The 23,514-nt window shown below is 42.1% G+C and overlaps 1 protein-coding gene across 4 annotated transcripts in view; it reads left to right on the top strand.

The window, feature by feature from the left end:
* MCF2L2 (MCF.2 cell line derived transforming sequence-like 2) overlaps positions 1-23,514 on the top strand; it is a 246,513-nt gene that overhangs the window by 184,432 nt on the left and 38,567 nt on the right. For 3 of the 4 annotated variants that reach the window (XM_063621731.1, XM_063621733.1, XM_063621734.1), the window contains 7 exons: positions 7,175-7,241; positions 8,409-8,524; positions 9,829-9,898; positions 13,970-14,062; positions 14,740-14,832; positions 18,447-18,515; positions 22,081-22,206. In XM_063621731.1, coding sequence (XP_063477801.1) covers positions 7,175-7,241; positions 8,409-8,524; positions 9,829-9,898; positions 13,970-14,062; positions 14,740-14,832; positions 18,447-18,515; positions 22,081-22,206 — 634 coding nt within the window. The remainder of the gene's footprint in view (positions 1-7,174; positions 7,242-8,408; positions 8,525-9,828; positions 9,899-13,969; positions 14,063-14,739; positions 14,833-18,446; positions 18,516-22,080; positions 22,207-23,514) is intronic. The other variant, XM_063621732.1, reaches the window with a different exon arrangement.

Here is a 23,514-nt window from a genome sequence, read left to right as displayed (position 1 = left end):
TGGGTAATTTATAAAGGAAAGAGGTTTAACGGACTCACAGTTCCACATAGCTGGAGAGGCCTCACAATCATGGTGGAAGGCAAAGGAGGAGCAAAAGCATGTCTTACATGGTGGCAGGCAAGAGAGCATGTGCCAGGGAACTGCCCTTTATAAAATCATCAGATCTCCTGAGACTTATTCACTATCATGAGAACTGCCCTCATGATTCAATTACTTTCCACTGGGTCCCTCCCATGACATATGGGGATTATTACAATTCAAGGTGAGATTTGGGTGGGGACACAGAGCCAAACCACATCACCCACCAAAGAATTTGCCAGTACACAGAACAACATACACTTTTACCTCCTTTCCTCCTCCACACTGTTCCCCTTAGGGACAAACCTCCTTCTTCTATTCCCCCTTACTTTTTAAAAAACTTTTTATTTTAAAAAACTGATTTTTTACTTAAAGAAAAAACCTCTGCTTAAACTTCACTCAACACAGAGTTGGCAGTGTCTCCCCCAACCCCTGGTTTAATTAGTTGCCCCTCCTCTGCACCTGACTTTTCTGACTACCGTTACCTTATCACACTCATTGGAATCATTGATTTTTTTTTATCTCTTCCATTAGACTCTGAATTTATTAAGGTCAGGGTTATGGTACATTTCTCTGTCCCAAGTGCCTGTCATGGAGCCAGGCTCATAGTAGGGCATGAATACATGTCTGGTCAATTAATGCAATAGTTTTTGGGTGGGAAACAAGGGTGAGAGTGTGGTACTGATTTCAACTGAAGCTGCTGGAGTTTTTAAGGATGATTAGAACTTGAAAGAAAGTGGAAAATAGCGTTAACACTGGCTTAACAAAAGTGGGATCTAAAAGGAGTGGGTCAGATGAGTGCTATTGAGTTGAATAGGAGACCATCTGCAGTAGAATCATCCAGGGTGCTTGTGAAAATTACAGATTCCATCTTAGCTCCCACCCACCTCTCCCCATTCTGATAGGTAAATCTGGTTGTGTAAATCTGGTTTTACCTTTAAAGCAAGCTCCTTAAGAAGATTCTTATCCCATGAACAGAGAGTCTTAAACTCCTAGAAGGAACTCTGGCAGCTGTGGGCAAGTTCTTGAAGACAGAATGATGACAGGATAAAAATGGAGCTTTGGGGGACTGGGCGCGGTTTCTCACACCTGTAATCCCAGCACTTTGGGAGGCCTAGGTGGCAGATCACCTGAGGTCAAGTGTTCGAGACCAGCCTGGCCAACATGGTAAAACCCCATCTCTACTAGAAATACAAAATTTAGCCGGGTATGGTGGCAGGCACCTTTAACCCCAGCTACTGGGGAGGCTGAGGCACAAGAACTGTTTGAACCTAAGAGGTGGCAGTTGCAGTGAGCCGAGATCATGCCATTGCACTCCAGCCTGGGCAACAAGAGTGAAACTCCATCTCAAAGGAGCTTTTGGAAGTGCATAGCCTGGTGGTCTGCAAAATAGACTGGTGGAAGAGAAATCTCAGAAGAGTGAGCTTCTATGAGTGCACTAAAGTGTTTAAATGACAGGAATTGAAAGCTTGCTCTGCGGGGTGTCACCAGAAGGGGAGAGTCCATAGTCACCCAGGAAGCATGCTGAGAGATGATATAAGGAGCCTGGATGACAGAGAGAATATAAGGGATGTTGGAGGGGGGAGTTTGAAACAACACCTGTGTTTCAGGGACCCTAGAAAAATGTCAGTTCCACTGATACACATGCTACTTCTGTCTGATTAGTTCTATTTCAACTTGATGTGACTGAGGTGTCTGGGAGGCATCCAGGTGAAAATGATATAGCCCATTGTCTATGTGAGCTCAAGAATGACCAAAGGTCTAGGAGGAAGACAAAGATGTGGGAGAGTCAACAGCATGAGACAGGAAGGACAGAAGCCTGGAAATCTGAGTTCAGGTTCTTAAAATGTAAAAATCTGTAATGCTTTCTGACATGCATAATGTAATGACAGGATAGCAGGAATAAGTGAAAACTCTTGATGGCAAATTGTGTTGACAATAATGAGCAAAAATAGACCTCTGGCAGACTGGATCCCCAAAGGATACTCTTCTATTGGAGAACTGAGAAACGGGGGGGTAACACGAGCAGTAGTTCAAAGCAGGAGCAGAGGAGAGCACATAAACAGAGAAGAAACTTACCAAGAAACCCTAACATACATCTACTTTAAAGATCTCTCTTGCTGAAGAGGATTGCATTTTTTTTTTTTTTTGAGCATATTCCTTTCATTCCTGCCCCTTGGTTGTGGTGTCTTTTGAAACAAGCATGAGGTGTCATGTAGAATGGAACCAGATATCCAAAGCTCTGTTTTCATGCTACCGTGAAATATGGCTTCAGAGAAGAAACATCCCTTTATTATGCCTCCATTTCCCCTTTAATCAGCTAAGGGCGGCGTCTATTTAGAAATGTAAAACCAAGTGCCCGGATGTAAACTAACGCAGAGTACATTAGTGCAGGCTGCTCTTGCATCCAGCTCCCTTTGGTATCGTAAGTGCAGTCCTCTAGCTCTGAGTAGATTGCCATCAGGACAGAAATTGCTGTTGGTGCTGAAAGGTTTTTTTAATTACTTGAATACTCCCAGTGTTTTCTGTTGTTCATCTGCATGATATACACTTGATGATTTTAGATGGTAAATCCTTGAGAGTCTTTTTTTTTTTTGAGACGGAGTCTCTCTCTGTTGCCCAGGCTGGAGTGCAGTGGCGTGATCTCGGCTCACTGCAAGCTCTACCTCCCGAGTCCACGCCATTCTCCTGCTTCAGCCTCCCGAGTAGCTGGGACTACAGGCGCCTGCCACCACGCCCGGCTAATTTTTTGTATTTTTAGTAGAGACGGGGTTTCACCGTGTTAGCCAGGATGGTCTCCATCTCCTGACCTCGTGATCCGCCCGCCTCGGCCTCCCAAAGTGCATGAGCCACCGCGCCCGGCCGAGAGTCTTTTCTGTGAATAAGTTACATGCTTTGGAACAGGGGTGTCCAATCTTTTGGCTTTCCTGGGCCACATTGGAAGAAGAACAATTGTCTTGGGCCACACATAAAATACATTAACACTGGCCGGGCGAGGTGGCTCACGCCTGTAATCCCAGCACTTTGGGAGACCAAGGAGGGCGGATCACGAGGTCAGGAGATCAAGACCATCCTGGCCAACATGGTAAAACCCCATCTCTACAAAAATACAGAAAGTTAGCTGGGCATGGTGGCACACGCCTGTAAGTCCCAGCTACTCAGGAGTCTGAGGCAGGGGAATTGCTTGAACCTGGGAGGCAGAGGTGGCAGTGAGCCGAGATTGCACCACTGCATTCCAGCCTGGCAACAAAGCAAGACTCCGTCTCAAAACAAAACAAAACAAAAAATACATTAACGCTAACGATAGCTGATGAGCTAAAAAAAAAAAAAAAAAATTGCAAAAAAAATCTCATAATGTTTTAAGAAAGTTTACAAATTTGTGTTGGGCCACAGGCCACAGGTTGGACAAGCTTGCTTTAGAATAATAAAGCAGGGAATCATCAGTAAGAGTCATACATTTTCTCCTATTTTATAAAGGTATTTGAAAGGAAAACAAGAGAAGAAAGGAAAAACAGGCCTAACAGTGGTGTGAGGGCTCTTTTTAAGTCATATATTAATTTGAATGTATTGAATGAATATTGATTTGCCTCCATTCTTCGGTAGAATTCCTATCCTTGGCATTTTATCTGCTGCACTCCAACAGGTAAAATGAAGCAGTTGGATGAGATTTCTAGACTTTTTTCCAAACTATAATCCAGAATATGACCAAGGGATTTCTTTTCCTTCAGCGATGTGAGTATTTTCCTGTATTAGAGTCCTAAAAGCTCCTAAGAGTCTCTTAAGTTCATAGAGCATTTTTGGATATAACCTTGACTTCTGCCCACCTCCTGGTTATTTCTGCCTTCTGACTTCCTTTAATCATCAATGCATCCTGAAGCCAACTTGCCAAGTTGCTTAAGCCCAATGCTTCATGAAGGCATAAGAGGCTGATTGTACTCAGGTTTTCCATGAATGCTTAACTGTTGCTGTGGTCCCACTTGATGCTATGGCTCATAGAAACATATTGGTATTGAGGCCTGTACTTCCTTCTGACATAGAAACCGTCGTTGTTTCAGGGTGATTTATAAAAGGCATAGGAACCTCTTTCTCAGTGACTTAGTAAAGTATGATGTTAAAGTAACTTTTTGGGAGTTTTAGACTTCTGGAAATTACATCCTCTGTGGTACATCTTGTTTATCAGTCTTGTCTTATAACAAGTATTTATAAATAGACACAAAAATGATTATAAGAAAGAATAATGACCTATAAAATATGTGAATTGTGTTACTTATTTATATCTATCAAATAGGGTTTACTTATCATTACCTCCAGTAACATTCATTTTAAAATATTATGTAAACCCCATTTTTCCATTATAAAAGCAGTAAATGTTTTACTTAAAAAAAGATTATAGAAGGGTATAGAGTAAGATATAATTCTCCTTTCCCATACTTTAGCTTTCAGTACCAATCCCCAAAAGCAATCACTTTTAACAATGTGTTAAGTTTCTTTGCATAAATTTACTGAGCATATGCAATTTTACATATATTTCTACATACGCACTCATTTTTTTACACAAATAGTCATACTATGCTTACTTGTCTACATCTTGCTTTGTTTTTTCACTAAAAATACCTGGCCTCTGTCATATCAGTGTTTCAGTCAGCCTCATTCTTTTTAACAATTGCATGGTATTTCATCATTATGTGTATGTACCATATATATGTATATATACACACACACACACATATAGATAGATAGATATAGATATAGATATAGATATAGATTTTTTTTTTTTGAGATGGAGTTTCACTCTTGTTGCCCAGGCTGGAGTGCAATGGTGTGATCTCGGCTCGCTGCAATCTCCACCTCCTGGGTTCGAGTGATTATCTTGCCTCACCCTCCCAAGTAGCTGGGATTACAAGCATGCGCCATCACACCCATCTAATTTTTTGTATTTTTAGTACAGACGGGGTTTCACCATGCTGGCCAGGCTGGTCTCAAATTCCTGGCCTCAAGTGATCCACCTGTCTCGGCCTCCCAGAGTGCTGGGATTACAGGTGTGAACCACCATGCCTGGCCTATGTACCATAATTTTTTGATGAGCATTTAAGTAACCAGTTTATATCTGGTTGTTGTTGAAGTTATGTTGTCCTAATTATAAACAATGAATATTCCTAGAAGTGAAATTACTGAACCAAGGAGCATGTGTTTTTACATTTCAATGAGATGTTTCTAAATTACCTTCCAAAGAGCTTGCACAAATTTACACATTTTACCAATATTGTCTGAGGGTTTTTCCGCACCCTCATCTACCAGTCTTTCTTTGAGGTTTAAAATTTTTAATATTCTATTAGATGAAAATTGTTGCTCTTTTAAAATATGCCTTTGTTGAATGTATGTACTGAGTATTTTTTCCACAAGTCTAATATCCATTTGAATATTTGTGTGAATCTCCTATTTTGTGTCCTTTCCCATTTTTTTCTATTGGATCATTTGTCGCATCCATTTTTATGAGAGAAAAACAAATCATTTTCTAGGAGAGGCTGCCATTTAATAGATAATCCAGCAATAGTTAACAAGAATAAGTATATATATTCTACACAAGGACACATGTATAAACACTCATCTACTTGGACCCCTAAAAGAAATAATAAATATGGCCACGTAGCCTGAGGAGAGAAAGAAAGTCTATCTGGGATAGATGTGGGGACTGGCCTCACTCTTTCTACTGGTTTTCTATCGCTATATAAAAACTGACCACAAACTTAGGAGACTAACAGTTTCCCTGGGACAGGAGTCCCACAAGGCTAAAGTCAAGGTGTTGGCTGGCTCTGGATCCTCTTCTAAGTTTACATGGTTGTGGCAGGACTCGCTTCCTTGCAACTATAGGACTGATTTATCTTCCTTGCCGCCTGTCAGCTGGGAGCCACTCTCAGTTCCTATGGCTGCCCACATTCCATTCCATCTGGCCCCCTCCATCTCAAAAGTCAGCAAAGAGGAATCTCCTTTGTGTTGAATCCTTTTTATGCTTCCAATCTTTGACCACTTGACCCAGACAGATCTGAGTTCATGTGATTAGGACAGGCCCAACTGGATTACCTATCGAATGAACAGCAAAATCCTTCTGCTGCATCCCCTAAATTAGTGTTTGATTGGAAGAGGCAGATGTGCAGTGGGGACAGAAGTCTTGGGGACCATCTTAAATTCTGCCCACCACATCTTCCACCTGCCTTCCTTGACAGAAGCAGACAGAACTCATATCTTTTGCCTTAGGAAATCACAGTGAAACATCCAATGCCAGAGGAAGCAGCTAGCATACATCTAACCCCATGTACAACAAAATACATCCATATGGGTCAAAGATCTGGATGTGAGGGCCTGGCACAGTGTCTCACACCTATAATCCCAGCAGTTTGGGAGGCAAAGGCAGGAAGATTGCTTGAAAGTAGCAGTTTGAGACCAGCCTGGGTAACATAGCAAGACCTAATCTCTACCAAAAAAAAAAAAGGCGTTAGCTGGGTGTAGTGGTGCATATCTGTAGCCCTAGCTACTTGGGAGGCTGAGGCGGGAGGGTTGCTGGAGCCCAGGAGTTCAAGGCTACAGTGAGCCACGATCATGCCACTGCACTCATTCCTGGGCAACAGGGCAAGACCCTTTCTCTTAAATGGAAAGAAAGCTTGATGTGAGTAGAAAGCTGGAGAGAAAATCTAGGAAACCACTTATACAATGTATACAATGTAGGGGGTGGGGGCGGGGTCAGGCAGACCTTCCTTGACTAAGGATCCAAACCTGGTACTTCTGACTCCAACATCTCCCTTCTTGACCCCCACACTATATGGCCCACCCAGAGGACAGGTCATTCACTGGCTGCCTAAAGGATTTTGAGTTCTCTAACCTTGCTGTTTCTTCTTGATACCAGTGTGATCACAGTATGCATTTGTGAGATGCTGACCTTGGGTGTTCAATAGAACAGAATGAACTGACCAGAAACTAAGTAGGTGAGCCACTAAAGGGGAACTGTATTGATGAGCATTATTCTAACGGAATTCTAAAAGAACATTCTCCTCTCCCTGTTTCTCTCTCTTTCACCCTCCCACCTGCTGCTGTGATTCAGGCGCGTTATACATGACTTGCTTGAGACTGAAGAGATTTATATAAAAGAGATTAAAAGCATAATTGATGTAAGTAGATTTGGGGAGTGGGGTATCAAGCATATACTCAAACTGCAGATGTTTTGTTGTACAAAGAGACTCAAAATAGTTGCCATAAGTCTCCAGAATTCCCACAAAGATTTCAGGTCTTATAATATTACAAGTGTCTCCAGTAGGAATAAGAGCATCCCTGTGGTTTCTTGATCCATGTAGCCAAATAGTTTCCAAAGAATTAAGCCAGTTCACACTGATTCCAGCAATGCCCAAATAGGTTTACCATCTTCTTGCCAACAAAGGATATTATAAGTTAAGTGTCCCTGATACTTTAATAAGGGAAGATTATTTCTTGTTTGTTTAAAGTAGCCTTTTTTCTTAAGAGTAAAACTGCATGTTTTCCCTATTTTCCTAAGGGAATAATCTTAAGGAAAAAATTACATGTACACAATTATTTATAATCACATTTTTACCATAAAATATTAGAAGCAACTCAAATGTCCAATAAAAAGGGAATGTTTAGTAAATTATGATATGTATGCTGAATAAACATTATTCAGATATTAAAAAATAATTATTGACCCAGACACAGTGGCTCATGCCTGTAATCCCAGCACTTTGGGAGGTCGAGGCGGGTGGATTGCCTGAGGTCAGAAGTTTGAGACCAGCCTGGCCAACATGGTGAAACCCCGTCTCTACTAAAAATACAAAAATTAGCCGGGTGTGGTGGTGCGTGTCTGTAATTCCAGCTACTTGGGAGTCTGAAGCAGAAGAATCACTTGAACCCAGGAGGCGGAGGTTGCGGTGAGCCAAGATCATGCCATTGCACTCCAGCCTGGACAAGAAGAGCGAAACTTCGTCTCAATAATAATCATCATAATAATAGTAATTGTATTAGGTCATAAAACAATGGGTACATTTTCCCTTCTTTTACATTAAACCTGTGTAACATAAACATTTTTAAATATATTTGTTCTTCCCACAAAAATGCCACTTTATTATCATTGCCATTAAGCCATCTCCTTCTGAAAGTGGGCACATGAGGAAAATGATATCAAAAGTACTCGATACAATAGCTTTCAAGAAACAAGTGTGCTATATTCTTCAATCATTTCACTAAAGTTTTGGTTTTTGCAGTAGCTAATTCAGATGATCTCTGGTATGTTCCTGTTTTTAATACCTACCTTGTTTCCACCTCTGCAGGGATATATCACTCCAATGGATTTTATTTGGCTAAAGCATCTAATTCCAGATGTTCTTCAGAATAACAAGGACTTTCTCTTTGGGAATATTAGAGAACTTTACGAATTTCACAACAGGTATATAATAATTCACGTTATCAGAAAGAATGGAGAGTAAGAGAAGGGTGGAAATGAGACTGATGGAATTGGGAGATGAAAACGCTTAGATGTTTTCAGGTTTAAGCAAGTGGTTTGGAGTCAGTGGATTGGACTGGGGTGGGTTGGAGTGAAAGGAGGGGAGAAGTCCCACAGGATCCCTGGGGAGGAAGGGAAGAGACATCAAAGGAACAGGCACCCGGTGTCACTCATCCATGTTGTATGCAGTTGAGTGTTCCTTTGTTTAATTATTCATGCATCAGCATTTTTTGAGCACCTGTTCTGTGCCAGGCACTGTGCTCAGCATTGGGAATACAAAAATGACCGAGATACACATCTACATACCATTATCATAAGGGGATGCTGGGAACTAAGGTGTTAGAAAATGCTGACTGCTCAAACAAGTTGTACTTTTAACCCAGGGCTGCTTGGATATTGAGTTCTAGAGAATTGCAGGAATAAGGGACTTTGGAAATCATCTTCAAACCCTTTCATGTTACACATATGGGAATAGTAACTTGTTAACTCTCTTTATTCGCCATGATGACCCCAAGATTGCACACCTAATTCAGAGAGGGAGAAAAGCTCCTTGGTGAATTGAACCACAGTTGCTTCCTAACCCCATCCCTTGTCCGTTGGTCAGACACAAAACTGAAATGGAAACCCATTTCTGCTGATTTCCCCAGAGAAGTTATGTAGCCTCTTTGAGCCCCAGGTTTTATATTTATGAAATCCTATCTTTGGTTGATGATTAAATGAGATTCTATTTGTGGAGCACTTAGCTTATGCCTGGCTTATAGTAAGCTGTCAATGATATTAGTAACAGCAACAGTGGCAGCAGCAGTTCTTATGAACGTTATTTTCGTGTAAGAGGGAGCATCAGTGAGTGTATCCAGTCTGTCTATGACTAGTGCTTAGAATTACCAGCACAGCTGTGTTCTGATAATTGGAGATGATCCTGACCTCCTGTGTCTTCTGAGTAGTTCTCATTTCTCCTCTCTTTCTCAACTGGTTCTTCTCATTCTCTTTCTTATTTTTCTTTTTGTGAACCTAAGGCAACAGATCAAACAACTTAAAGTTGTGAGTGATTTCAGGGTAATTGTAGTAATACCTCAGAATACAGCTTTTTTTTCTGAATCAATGTGTAGGAGATAAGATAAGAGCAAGAAGGCCTGGAGAACATTTTTCTAGGCACCTCTTGAAACCTTATGTGATTGTACTTAAAAAATTAATTATCTACATGTCAAAATCAAAACATTATTACTTGTATACTTTTATTTTTCTAGGACTTTTCTAAAAGAGTTGGAAAAGTGTGCTGAGAACCCTGAACTTCTGGCACATTGCTTTCTCAAGAGAGTAAGTCTGTACTCCCAGTAAATAATCATGTTAAAGTCAGCCCTTACTTTTCTGTGTTAAGTGACAAGGACAAATGGAAACACCAATGGTCTAAAAACATATCTGCTTCCCCCAGACTCCGAGCTTTACTGAAGTATAATTGGCAAATAAAAATTGCATATATTCAAACTATGCAACATGATGGTTTGATATACTTATCGCAGTCAAGTTAATGAATACATTCATTACCATTGTGTGTGTGTGTGTGTGTGTGTGTGTGTATAATCCAAAAAAGTTGAGCTCATTGAAGTAGAAGGGTGGTTGCCAGGGGCTGGAGTCTAGAGGAAGTAGGGAGATGTTGGTCAAACTTGCAGTTATGAGATGAGTAAGTTCTGGAAATGTAATGCACAGCATGGCGACTATCATGGAATAATACTGTACCGTACACTTGAAATTTGCCAAGACAGTACATCTTGTATCTGCCCTTTGAATGGAAAACATGAGTTGGCCTCCCAGCTTTATCTGACTTTATCCAAGGTGAGAGTGAGTCCAGTTTGACTGAGCTCACACTGATATGTGGAAGTAACCGCCAGGCTGGCTTCCTGCAAAGCCCCATGAAATGGAAGGCTGGCCATCCATGGTCCCCAAAGCACAGGATCCTCTTCTGAATGACTCAACTACGTTTTAAAACAAGAATCTTACAGTGAGGTTAGAGTCCCACAATAAAGCTTTACTAATGCTCTCAAGAGGAGAAGCATCGGTGTTAAACTAAAAATCTCAGGAAATACATTTTATTTCCATTCTATTTTTTACAACATAGAGGATGATTAGAAAATTTTTAATCTACAGCCTCCTGTAGGCTTAGTACTCAATTTATGAACGTGTTGGCCTACAACATTATACCTCCAACTACCCTGTCTTCCCACTTCCCAGACTTCTTCCCTCTTTCCCTGTTTCTCCACCCTGTTTTAGGCAACAAATAGGCTGTATGGGCCAGTGGGAGCTGCCACAGAGAAATGTTTCACCCAACATCAATCCCCACCAGGTGCTTTCTAGGACGCGACCATGGAGATGATCTGACCCCCTGTGCCTTCTAAATAGTTCTCATTTCTCCTCTTTCTCAACTAGTCCTTCTCATTCTCTTTCTTATTTTTCTTTTTGTGAACCCAAGGCAACAGATCAAACAACTTAAAGTTGTAAGCAACTCATATTATGACTGAGACTGAGAGCAATGCTTATGATAACTGGAAGCAAACAAAGCCTCCAGATTTCAAGATATTTGACATTAATGGAGAGAAGGAATCTTCAATGCTCGGATCCCTTTGGTGGCCCCGTATGGCTTTCCATGTCAACTCATCATAGGCTTTCCATCAAAGCACCAGAATTCAACATACACTGAAAACTATTTTATACTCATTCTGATTCATTAATTTTTTTGAACTCTTACATTATTAGTGCTTTATATACTATTTTGAATTTTTGCACTTATCAAACCACTAATGTGAAATCTAGTTTCAGAGATTAGAAGTATTTTATAGTTGTGTATGTCATTACTGCAAAGATTATTTAAATTGCTCAATGAGAAATGGGCAAAGTTCCTGTGGGAAAGTGGATATTATCAAATTGTTCAAATATGAGGAAATTGTCAGAGAATTGTTAACTAAATACCTTTTCTGAATTCCTCCCCTAAACTGTAAAGTTTTACAAAGTTTTTTATAGCGCCCCGCCATGTTGGGAGGAACACTGTAAATCATTAACCCAGACAGAAAACACTGACTTAGCCCTATATGATTTATGATGTTAGAGACAAAATACAAGTAGTACTTTTTTTTTTTTCTTGAGACGGAGTCTTGCTCTGTCACCATGCTGGGGTGCTGTGGCGCGATCTCGGCTCACTGCAACCTCCGACTCCCTGGTTCAAGCGATTCTCCTTCCTCACCCTCCCTCGTAGCTGGGATTACAGGCATGTGCCACCATGCCCGGCTAATTTTTGTATTTTTAGTAGAGACGAGGTTTCATCATGTTGGCCAGGATGGTCTCCATCTCTTGACCTCGTGATCCACCCACCTCGGCCTTCCAAGATAATGAATTTTGAAGTAGTCTTCTGACCAAGTGTTTTAATCAGCCTCTTTAGCCTGTATCTTCTGAAACAATTCTCCTCCAGATACCATGTTCTATATAGAATAATATTTGTCCATAGTGTACTGTGGGTTCCAAGTGCTCTGAGATCTCACATGGTAGAATGGAAAGAGCACTGGAATGGGTGCTCACACTGATATGTGGGAGTAACTGGTAAGTCAGGAAACATGATTTATCATGTTGGTCAAGCCACTTGCTATCTGCATGACCTCCAGTAAATAACTTAAACCTTTGGAATCTCACTTTCCTCCTCCACACAACAGGCTAATAGTACCAATATGTACAGTTGTTGTGGGAAACAAAGTAATGCATGCAGAGGATTCTACAAAGTAAAAAGTGCTTTGACGATAGCCACCATTTTTTGAGTACTCTATCCATTGGGCATTTGTTGAGAGGTTTCTATACATCATCTCATTTAATCTCACAACAGTCACAGGAGTTGACTACTGTTATGGGCCCACTTAACAGATGAGGAAACTGAAGTCTAGGAAGGTTAGGTAACTTACTTTAGGCCATATAATTTGTATTTGACAAAGCCAAGAACTGAACCTGGACCATCCGCCACCAGAGCCCCGCAGTCTTAATCCATAAGCAATTATGTATTCTTGTATGAATACGAGTTTCTGGTAGCAATTTTATAGCCTCTTGATTCATTCTATAAGGAGATTAGGAGAATTGGGCACTTTTATGTGTTGCTGGTTAGTGGACAACCTTTCTCTGAGGAATTTTGGACTGTTAGCCTTTAGAAGAGCAATTTAGGTCAATACTATATTTTTAAGCTCTGAGTTATTATTCTAGCTCCTTAACCAGTCTGAACATTTTTCAAGGGCAATCTGTCTTAAATGTGTGTGTCATTTTTTTCCTGGAGGGAATAGCAAAGGACGGTTGCTGTAGTTCTTATGCTGAAATGACCACTTACAACCTATTGGGAGAAAGAAAGAGCTACAGAAATGGAAGTCATCCACTATAGCAATGTATTTGGGAGTAGAATAGGCATCATCGAAGCTGCAAGGGAAGAAATCATCTGTGTTGACAGGAAGGAAATCCAGAGTTGGGCTGAGCAGGAGGACAGGGTCACAGACTTCTGCAAGGAGGTGGCTTCATGGGCTTCTCCACCAGAGTGGCATGAGGTCTGTGGCCAGCACAGCTGCTGTGGGCCAGGCTCCCTGATAGAGTGTATGAAGCTGGCAAGCTGACTCCAGAGGCTTGGAGTGTGCTTTCTCTCCAGGATATTGGCAGATGTGTGCCCACCTCTCAGCGTCTTTGATACCACGAGAATACAGGTTGAACAGCACGTTGAGTCCTCCTTGCTCTCTAGCTCCGAAACAGTCACATAACATTTCCTGTCTCAGAGTCTTGTGCTGCAGGTTGAAAGTGATGTTTGAGGCGGAGCCTGTCACTTTGAGGGTTGCCCAAATGACTGAGCTCCATATTGGTTGCCCGATATACCACATCTCCCCTCTGGCATGTTTCCATCTTTCGGTGGTTTTTGGGGCTTCTTTGCAGGGTTGGTGTCACGATGACCACAAGGAGAGGGTGGAGAGAGAAGAGAGGGGGACCATCAAACACCAGCCTCTTTTCTGTCAGTTTTACTACTCATTGCAGACCTGTTGTGGGGAGATGTCGATGTCCTGGACAAAGGGCAGGAAAAGAATGATAAAGATAAAAACCAATTCCTGTTTGTGAGTCTACTTACGTATTTATCAATAGCCCTTGTAGATGATCCCAGAGCACTCTGTGCCTACCTATGTCTGGTAGTTATGGTTGTTTAAAACCTTCTGTTTATCTCTCCATCACACACGCCCCCAAACATAAGATTACTTACTGTGCACCCCCAGTTCCTTACTTATTAGAGTATTCTGGCTTGTTGAATGAATGAATAAACTGTATTATCCTGTCCACTTACTGAAAAATGCTACCTGATTAATTTGTTCTAATGTTTTTCCCACCTAGAAAGAAGATCTTCAGATATATTTTAAATACCATAAGAATCTGCCCCGAGCTAAGGCAATCTGGCAAGAGTGTCAAGACTGCGCCTACTTTGGGGTAATGTTGAGAAGACAAACTTGTTCCTGGAAAATGTTTCTATGCATCAAGTTGTTAAAGAAATCAAAAGTGGGACTAGGGAGAGGAATTTGGCTTTGGGATTTATGTTTATTTGAAATGTCCCATACTTTGAAATTACACATGAAAAGTTTCGACACAGCGTTTGGTCTCTATGGGATAGGCCTGTGAGGAGCACCTATATCTGGTGAGAAAACCAGTGTCTTCTTCTAGGATGGGTTTTAAAGATGAAACTAAGTCAAAAATGTCACACTTTGGGCTCCCTGGAATGATATTTACAAACTATCTGTATCCTTCAGGTTCCAAATGGCCTGAATAGACTCTGGCGGCCCCCAACTTGAAGACAGGCGGCCTCCTTTTCAGAAGGACTTGAAATGCCCCACTGTCTTCTAGTGAACTTGCTTTCTAAAAGAAATAAATGGTTCTGCTTCCCTAGATGCCTGTAAAAATGTTAGCCAAACCGTCCTCTTTCCTCTTTGTCTTATTTCACACACTGTTCCTGGGGGACAGAACAAGCCCACAGCCTTATGGAGCTGCTCGACACAGCTGCCCCTGTTGTCCAGGAAAAGCAATTTTGTGTTTTGTACCTAAGTGCTGCCACTTTTGTTCTGTGTGTGTTGTTCGTTTTGCTTTATGTTGTTTCTATTTGGCTTTTAAAGGTATGCCAGCGCCAACTGGATCACAATCTCCCTCTTTTTAAGTATCTTAAAGGACCAAGCCAGAGACTTATAAAATACCAGATGCTGTTGAAGGTAAAATCAATGAGACAGTGCTTTTCCTTGGTGGGAAACCAGACACCTGCACTGTGGTGCCCATGTCGTTATACATGTAGAGCTGTGCCTTGGTCTTCTAAGGCTGAAGATATGTCTATCCTGCAGGTTTTTTCTTTCCTCCAACTCTAAATCAGCCCTCTTCAATGTGGAGTAAGACCAAAGAATCATAGAGTTGGAGGGCACCTGAGGGCCTCACTAGTCCAATGTCTAGCTCAGGGCATGAATTACTAAGGAGCCTGGCTTAGGGGAGGAGAGCTCTTTGGGAGCGAGACTGTGATTTTCCCCAAAGTTACTGTTTTATGGGCATTTTAACTTGTGGAAGGGAGAAGACAAAACTGAAGCCTTCTCTCCCTTTGCAGCACTGACCTCCATTCTTAGATTTAGGATCTTACCCTGAGAGCAGCCTAACAGAATGAACTTTGCTATATCTGAACCCTGAACCCCTAAGTAGTTTTCTCTCTCTCTCTCTCTCTGACCTTTACCCCTCCTTAGTGATAAGTCATTGACACTAGCACATCTGCAGGCAAGCATTCTCAGACACCCCAAACAGGATATGAGGGCCTATCGTGGCTGGTTTTCTATGTGTGAGCTTGAGAGAAAGGTTTGGGCCACCATGATAAGTTGTCTGTTGAATTAACCTGTATAAGGCATTTAGGTAGCTCTTGCCCAGTGGCCACTATTTCTTTTTTTTTTTTTTTTTTGAGACGGAGTCTCGCTGTGTCCCCCAGGTTGGAGTGCAGTGGCGCGATCTCGGCTCACTGCAAGCTCCGCCTCCTGGGTTCACGCCATTCTCCCGCCTTAACCTCCCGAGTAGCTGGGACTACAGGCGCCCGCCACTATGCCCGGCTAATTTTTTGTATTTTTAGTAGAAACGGGGTTTCACCGTGTTAGCCAAGATGGTCTCGATCTCCTGACCTCGTGATCCGCCCGTCTCGGCCTCCCAAAGTGCTGGAATTACAGGCGTGAGCCACCGCGCCCAGCCCACTATTTCTTAATAAAAAAACAAACAAACAAAAACAAGCACTTCCTGTTTACTGGGTACTTCCCCACATGTATTTCTTTCTTTCTCTTTTTTCTTTCTTTTTTTTTGAGACAGAGTGAGACTCTGCCCAGGCTGGAGTGCGATGGCGCGATCTCAGCTCACTGCAACCTCTGCCTCCTGGGTTCAAGCGATACTCCTGCCTCAGCCTCCCAAGTAGCTGGGATTACAGGTGCGCGCCACCATGCCTGGCTAATTTTTGTATTTTTAGTAGAGATGGGGTTTCACCGTGTTGGCCAGGCTGGTCTTGAACTCCTGACCTCGTGATCCGCCCACCTCAGCCTCCCAAAGTGCTGGGATTCCAGTATTTCTTGTTTAATCTCCACAATCAGACATACCAGCCATGCTCTGGACTGTGAAGAAACTGAGGCTCAGCAAGGTTAAGCTCATTGCCCAACAGTCTCCCCTCAGAAAAAGTTACCCCTTGCCGGCCAGACATGATGACACACACCTGTAGTCCCAGCTACTCAGGAGGTGGAGGCAGGAGCATCCCTTCAGTCCAGGAGTTCAAGGCTAGCCTGGGCAACATAGCAAGACCTCATTTGTAAAAATAATTTTAAAAACTTTTTTTCAAAGTTACTCCTTTCAAGCTTTCCATTAGCAGTTTCAGCCTCGGTGTACTCTGCCATTTGTCAGTTATGAGACCTTGACCTCTTGGGCCTTAGTTTTCCTCTATGTAAAATGAGGGTACTAGAACCTCCTCCATAAGATCGTTATGAAGCAGATGATTAGCACATGCGGAGGGCTTGGCACAGCCCAGGAAGCTCTGCATGATGTGTAGCTGTTATCTTAGACATTGAGCTGTCACACCACCATATAAATGAGGATAATGATCTGCTTCCTTCAGCGAGCAGCACCTCGGAGCATGTTTGATCCAGCACTCACTCAGGGCCTCATGCTCCCCTGCATGTCCCATTGTCACTGTCATTCCTATTCTAGAAGTCCAACCTCTGGGCCCAGTGAGGAGTGCGCAGGACGTAAGTGATGGTCCTCCCTCCCTCAGCCTAGGCTCCAACTTTCCCATAGAGGTGATATTTACACAGGAGCTAGGTTCGGTACCGATGCAGAGGGCTGTGGGGCATCGTCACTGGAAACACAGACTCAAGATTAACAACCTGGGTCTGAATCCAGGCTCTGACCCTTCCAGGCTGCGTGAACTCAGGCAAGTTATTTAACCTCTCTCAGCCTCAGATTTCTCACCTGTAGAAATAAGATAATAATAGTACTTTCCTGGTATGCTTGTTGGGAGCATTAAATGAGATAATACAGGTTAAAAGGACTTAGAAGGTTTTGTTAGCTGCCTTTCACTGAAGAAACAAGAGATAGAATTACTATAAAATATTTTGCGGGGGGGTCTGTGAGGAGCCGTGGGAGCTACCCAAGGCAGACCAGAGCAGCGTCCCCACAGCTAAGCTTGCTGGTGCCTGTGAAACCAGCTCAGGCCATTATGTGCCTGCAAGGAAAGGAACGACCTTGTAGTCCTATCTAGGACCTTCTCCATCCCCAGGGGCGGAGCTTATTTTGCATCTCGCACACATGTGCTGGCTTGAAAGAGCATGAATGTTGGACTGATTGCCTCATGCTTTAGAAAGTATCATGGGATCTTGGGGAGAGGGTGATGAGTGATAGTTTATACCATTAAAGAAAGACTCATGAAACATTGGGGAAAATGTGAACAAAATATGTAACATATGATCAGTATGCTTAATGAATTGTGCTGTTGGAAATTATAATAAAAAGATGCACAAAGGACATAGCAATTTGCAAAAGAATAAACACTAGTAGCAAACATTTTTTTAAAAAAGTTCTACACCTCTAGTTATCTAAGGAAGTCAAATTAAAACAACAGTGAGGTAGGATTTCTCTCTTCATTCAACTGGTAAAGATTTTTGATTAAATGGTACTACCCCTTGTAGGCTAGGGGCTGGTGAGACAGGCTTTCATATATAGCTGGCAGGAACACAGTCCTCTGAAGAACTTGGAAATATGCCTCAAAACTCTTAATATTTACAATTCCACTCTAGGAATTTAGCTTTAAGAAAAATGCATAAAAATTATTTTCATTATTATAGTAAAAAATATTGTTGAACCTAAATGTTTAATGATAAGGGGACTATAATTCGAGTATGGCTTATCTGTAAGATACAACACTCTACCACAATCAAAGCCCATGTTTTAAAAATATATAATATCATGGGAAAATATTCATGAGATATTGTTGAATGAGAAAAATGGTTTATCTATAAGATATAACACTCTACCACAATCAAAGCCCATATTTTAGAAAAACATAATATCATGGGAAAATATTCATGAGATATTGTTGAATGAGAAAAAGCAGTCTACAAAATAGTGTGTACAATATGATTCTAGGTTTGTGGAAAGAACCCCGTGCCAAATACATCATTTATTCTTTCCCTCTTACACATTTACACACGTTCTCAGGCAGCTTAGCATTGGTGGCAGATAGTTTGCACAGTAGATTTTGTTGACAATCTACATTTTGATGGAAATCTACATTTTAATTTTCAACAAGACTTTTGGGTTAATGCAGGGTCTGCTGGATTTCAAGTCTCCTGAAGATATGGAGATAGACCCAGGTGAACTAGGAGGCTCGGCTAAGGTACTCAATATTAAATATTACATTTTGTATAACTAACTATTAATGGTGTTTGTCTATGGGTTGGAGGATTTGTAGCAATTTTACTTGGTGGTCTTTATTATCTAGATTTTCTAAAATAGTATGTATCCTATAACTCATAGTTAAGAAAAAAAAAAAAATTAAAGGCAATTTTGAAATAGGGATTTGCAGCCCAAAGGGAAGTGGTAATATATTTTCTTCCTTCCACATAGTTTTTTTTTTTTTTTAGACAGAATCTCACTCTGTTGCCCAGGCTGGAGTGCAATGGTGCAATCTTGGCTCACTGCAACTTCCGCCTCCGGGGTTTAAGCAATTCTCCTGCCTCAGCCTCCGAAGTAGCTGGGATTACAGGCGCCCGCCACCATGCCCAGCTAAATTTTTTGTTTTTAGTAGAGACGGGGTTTCGCCATGTTGGCCAGGCTGGTCTCGAACTCCTGACCTCAGATGATCCACCCGCCTCGGCCTCCCAAAGTGCTGGGATTACAGGCGTGAGCCACTGCACCCAGCCCAAAAAATTTTAATGGGAATGAAATTAAGCAAATACGTAAAATGCATGCATAAAAGACTAGAAGTAAATAAATATGATAAAATGTCTGCTGTGGCTTTCCTGAATGGTAGGATTATGTTTTCTTCTTTGTACCTCTTAGTATATCTAATTTGTATATGTTATACCTTGTTCTCCTCTGTGTGTGTGTGTGCGTGTGTGTGAACTCTAAGAGTCTGCCAAAGTTCCCTTAGAAGAAATGGTGACCGTGACGACACCAGGTTAGGAAGAAATCTGTGGTTTAGCAGTGCGGTTTCTCTTCCCTTCCCTATAGAATATTCTGGTTTTAGCAAGAAACACTTGAGACATGTCTCATGGGGCAGTCATTTGCATGCCCTTTCTGCTCAGAATGGATGACAAGGACCCGTTGAAAACAGAAGCAGCTCAGGACACAGGTCATATTTTTACAGCCTGGAGCAAGAGGAGCTAGCCCTAGTTAGAGGAGTTTAATAATGTTTTTAAGGATTTTTCTGAACCCTGCATTATACAGGTCAGAACCCTAGCCACCTCGTGTTTTGTGAAGGAGGGTTAGCGGAAGGAAGGGGGATAGGAGCAGGTGAGGATCTGAAAGGAAACTGAGCATTCAGTGTTTGGTAAGGAGGAAGATGCCTGGTATAAGAATTTTAAAAAAAAATTTTTTTTTTTTTATTTTTTTGAGACAGAGTCTCGTTCTGTCACCCAGGCTGGAGTGCAATGGCAGGGTCTCGGCTCACTGCAACCTCCGCCTCCCGGGTTCAAGCTATTATCCTGCCTCAGCCTCCTGAGTAGCTGGGATTACAGGCACCCGCCACCATGCCAGGCTAATTTTTGTATTTTTAGTAGAGATGGGGTTTCACCACGTTGGCCAGGCTGGTCTCGATCTCACGACCTCATGATCCGCTCTCCTCGGCCTCCCAAAGTGCTGGGATTACAGGCGTGAGCCACTGCGCCCTGCCAAGAACTCTTAATCCCTTATTGATGATGTTAAAATAAATTCAGGGGAGAGTCTGTTTCTTTTACCAGGAAGTGAAGCTTCTTTATTATGAATGAGAAGCTACGAATCCATGATACGTTTTTCAGAGGCAGCAGCATGATCTATTCCATTCATCAGCCCTGTCACTCATGTCTCTCATCTAAAGATGCAAATACCCAGTGCTTCCGCATAGATTAAGAAAATATTAAACCCTGTGACTACATTGTGCTGTAGAGACAAAAAGAGTCAGGGCTAGATGGGGAGCAGCAAAGGGGCTAGCTGTTCTTCATTGTAGAAATTGAGATGTTAAAAAAATACATTGAATAAACCAAAATTTTTTTATGTGTATTTACCAGGTAACAGATAAATACAGCATGTGGGTAGCAGGGAGATAAAATACCGCAAGCCCGTGCAAAAGCCTTTAGAGCTGAAACAATCATCCCAATCACATCCTAAATGTCACTGTGGTTGTAATTGGAACATTGGTCTCTTTAATTAGTTACTGCTTTTCTGCTGAATGCTGAGTTTCTGTGTTTGGGAGGTGCAGAGCGCCGGCTTATCTCTTTGGCATCTTTAATGGTGGTGCAATGTGGGGAGGGCCAGGGACAAGTGGAGGAAGGAAGGACAGAGTTGGGGGAGATTCAGTGTGCAAATATGATGTTATGGCTTTTACATGTAAATCATTAGTAAATTTCCACGTAGCAGCCTCTATGGAGTTCTTTGTCTGTATAGGAGTTTACAAATGTCCTCCTCTGGGATGATTTTAAGTATAATTTTTCCCATAGGAATAAGGCTTTCACATTAAATATAGGAATATGATACTCAGATTGTATTCTTTTTCTTTTTCTTTTTTCTTTTTTTGTGAAACAAGATCTCACTTTGTTGCCCAGGCTGGAGTATAGTGGCGCAATCTTGGCTCACTGCAAACTCCACCTCCCGGGTTCAAGCGATTCTCCTTCCTCAGCCTCCTGAATAGCTGGGATTACGGGCACGCACCACCACACCCAGCTACTTTTTTTTTTTTTTTTTTTTTTTTTTTTTTTGAGACAGGGTTTAGCTCTTGTTACCCAGGCTGGAGTAAAATGGCGCAATCTGGGCTCACTGCAACCTCCACCTCCTGGGTTCAAGGAGTTCTCCTGCCTCAGCCTCCCAAGTAGCTGGGATTACAGGCGCCTGCCACCACACTAAGCTAATTTTTGTATTTTTAGTAGAGATGGGGTTTCACCATGTTGGCCAGGCTGGGCTCAAACTCCTGACCTCAAGTGCTCTGCCTGTCTCAGCCTCCCAAAGTGCTGAGATTACAGGCTTGAGCCACCCGCCAGCCATATGGTATTTTTTTTTTTCAGTAGGCCCCAGGGAATAGGGATATAAAAGAGAAAGAAGCCTATTTAAAAGGAGCTAGGTTTTTCCATGCTTTAAAAGAGCTGAATTCTGGCCAGGCACAGTGGCTCACGCCTGTAATCCCAGCACTTTGGGAGGCAGAGGTGGGTGGATCACCTGAGGTTAGGAGTTCGAGACCAGCCTGGTCAACATGGCGAAACCCCATCTCTACTAAAAATACAAAAATTAGCCAGGCGTGGTGGTGCGCACCTGTAATCCCAGCTACTCCGGAGGCTTAGACAGGAAAATTGCTTGAACCTAGGAGGCAGAGGTTGCAGTGAGCTGAAATTGTGCCTCTGCACTCTAGCCTGGGTGACAGAGTGAAACTCTCTCTCTCAAAAAAAAAAAAAAAAATATATATATATATATATATATATAGCTGAATTCTATATGTTTTTTATGTAGCAGGAGTATAATTTCCATGATTTATGAACTTCATTCTTCACTAGTACAATGCACAGAAGTATATGATTTTGCTTGTCTCTATATCATATACCTAAATCAGCAAGCATCTTTAGCCACCATGCTTTGGGAGCAGGGAGACAGATCAATATCCACCCTTCTCAGTCAGGGTTGGCTGGATCCCTGGCTCCTCATCTCTGTCTTGTTTTCCTTCTTCACTTTGCAGGTGGTATACTTTTTATTTCCAACAAGGCATTTGTTTTCCACAGGACGGGCCAAAGAGAACCAAGGATTCAGCATTCTCAGCTGAACTACAACAAGCTTTGGCAGTGATAGAGGATTTGATCAAGTCCTGTGAGTTGGCTGTGGACCTAGCAGCAGTGACTGAATGTCCGGTATGTTCCATAGTAGTGTTAGAGCATCTCACACAAAAGGCAGGTGCAATACTACACAGCGAGGAGATGCTGTGGCAAAGTCAGAGAGATCGTCTATGGTAAAGGAATTCAACTCTGAGGAAAGTCACCTAAATCGCTCAGTAAACCCATGCTATCAGATTCCAAGCAGTCCCTTGGCATCGTCAGGAATCTTAGATTTATTCCTCAGGGTTCTGAATGTGGGACTGACCCACTGTCTGGACAAACCAGAAAGTCAAGGGCCAGAACATATATGGGCAGAGGAAAAGTCCCGAGGAGCAATTTATTTTCTAACTCGTGGCACTATTAAAATAGTAAAAGATTTGTCTTCTTGTTTCAGAGTTTCTCTAAGAAAAGTATTTTGGAAACAGGTTCTATATTCTTGCCCCAATTTTGTATCACAGATCCCAGAAGAGGCCCCAAAAGTATATAGTGTACATGCATTAATCCAAATAGTCTAAAGAAAACCCAAGAGATGCATTTAGAGGCCAGTGCTGGGGAGTTGAGCTCCAGCATCAACTCCAACATCTGTGAATCTGGAGCAGGCTGGTCCCAGGCATTCCAGGCAAAACATCCCCTATAACTGTATAATCTCTTTGAGACTGGAGCATAGTTAATATTCGACTTGTTTTGTTTTTTACTTTGAAGTACTCTAGATTATGATTCAGATGTATTTGTTTTATTTCACTGTTATAATAATAAATTACTGTAAGCTTGGTGGCTTAGGGCAGCACAAATTCATTATTATTATTTTGAAGTTCCAGGGTCAGAAGTTCAACAGTCTTATGGGCTAAAATCAAGGTGTTTCCTTTCCTTTTTGGAGACTAGCATCCGTCCCCTTGAGTTTTCCAGCTTAAAAAGGCCACCCACGCTCCATGGCTCATGGCTTCATAGCCAGCGATGGCAGGTTGAGTTCTTCTTCTTCTTCTTTTTTTTTTTTTGAGACAGAGTCTTACTCTGTTGCCCAGGCTGGAGTGCAATGGTGCAATCTTGGCTCACTGCAACCTCTGCCCCCCAGGTTCAAGCGATTCTCATGCCCCAGCCTCCTAGGTAGCTGGGATTACAGGTGCTTGCCACTACACCCAGCTAATTTTTTTTTTTTTTTTTGTATTTTTAGTAGAGTCGGGGCTTCTCCATGTTGGTCAGGCTGGTCTCGGACTCCTGACCTCGTGATCCCGTCTCCGCCTCCCAAAGTGCTGGGATTACAGGTGAGAGCCACTGTGCCCAGCCAAGTTCTTCTTATATCACATCACTGTGACCCCCTCTTCTGCTTTTTTGTCACTTGTGATT

This window comes from Symphalangus syndactylus, chromosome 17, assembly GCF_028878055.3.
Source record: "Symphalangus syndactylus isolate Jambi chromosome 17, NHGRI_mSymSyn1-v2.1_pri, whole genome shotgun sequence".
In the NCBI taxonomy this organism is placed as follows: Eukaryota; Metazoa; Chordata; class Mammalia; order Primates; family Hylobatidae; genus Symphalangus; species Symphalangus syndactylus.
The sequence above is the reverse complement of the archived record's forward strand: the minus strand, read 5'-3'. Positions and strand labels throughout refer to the sequence as shown.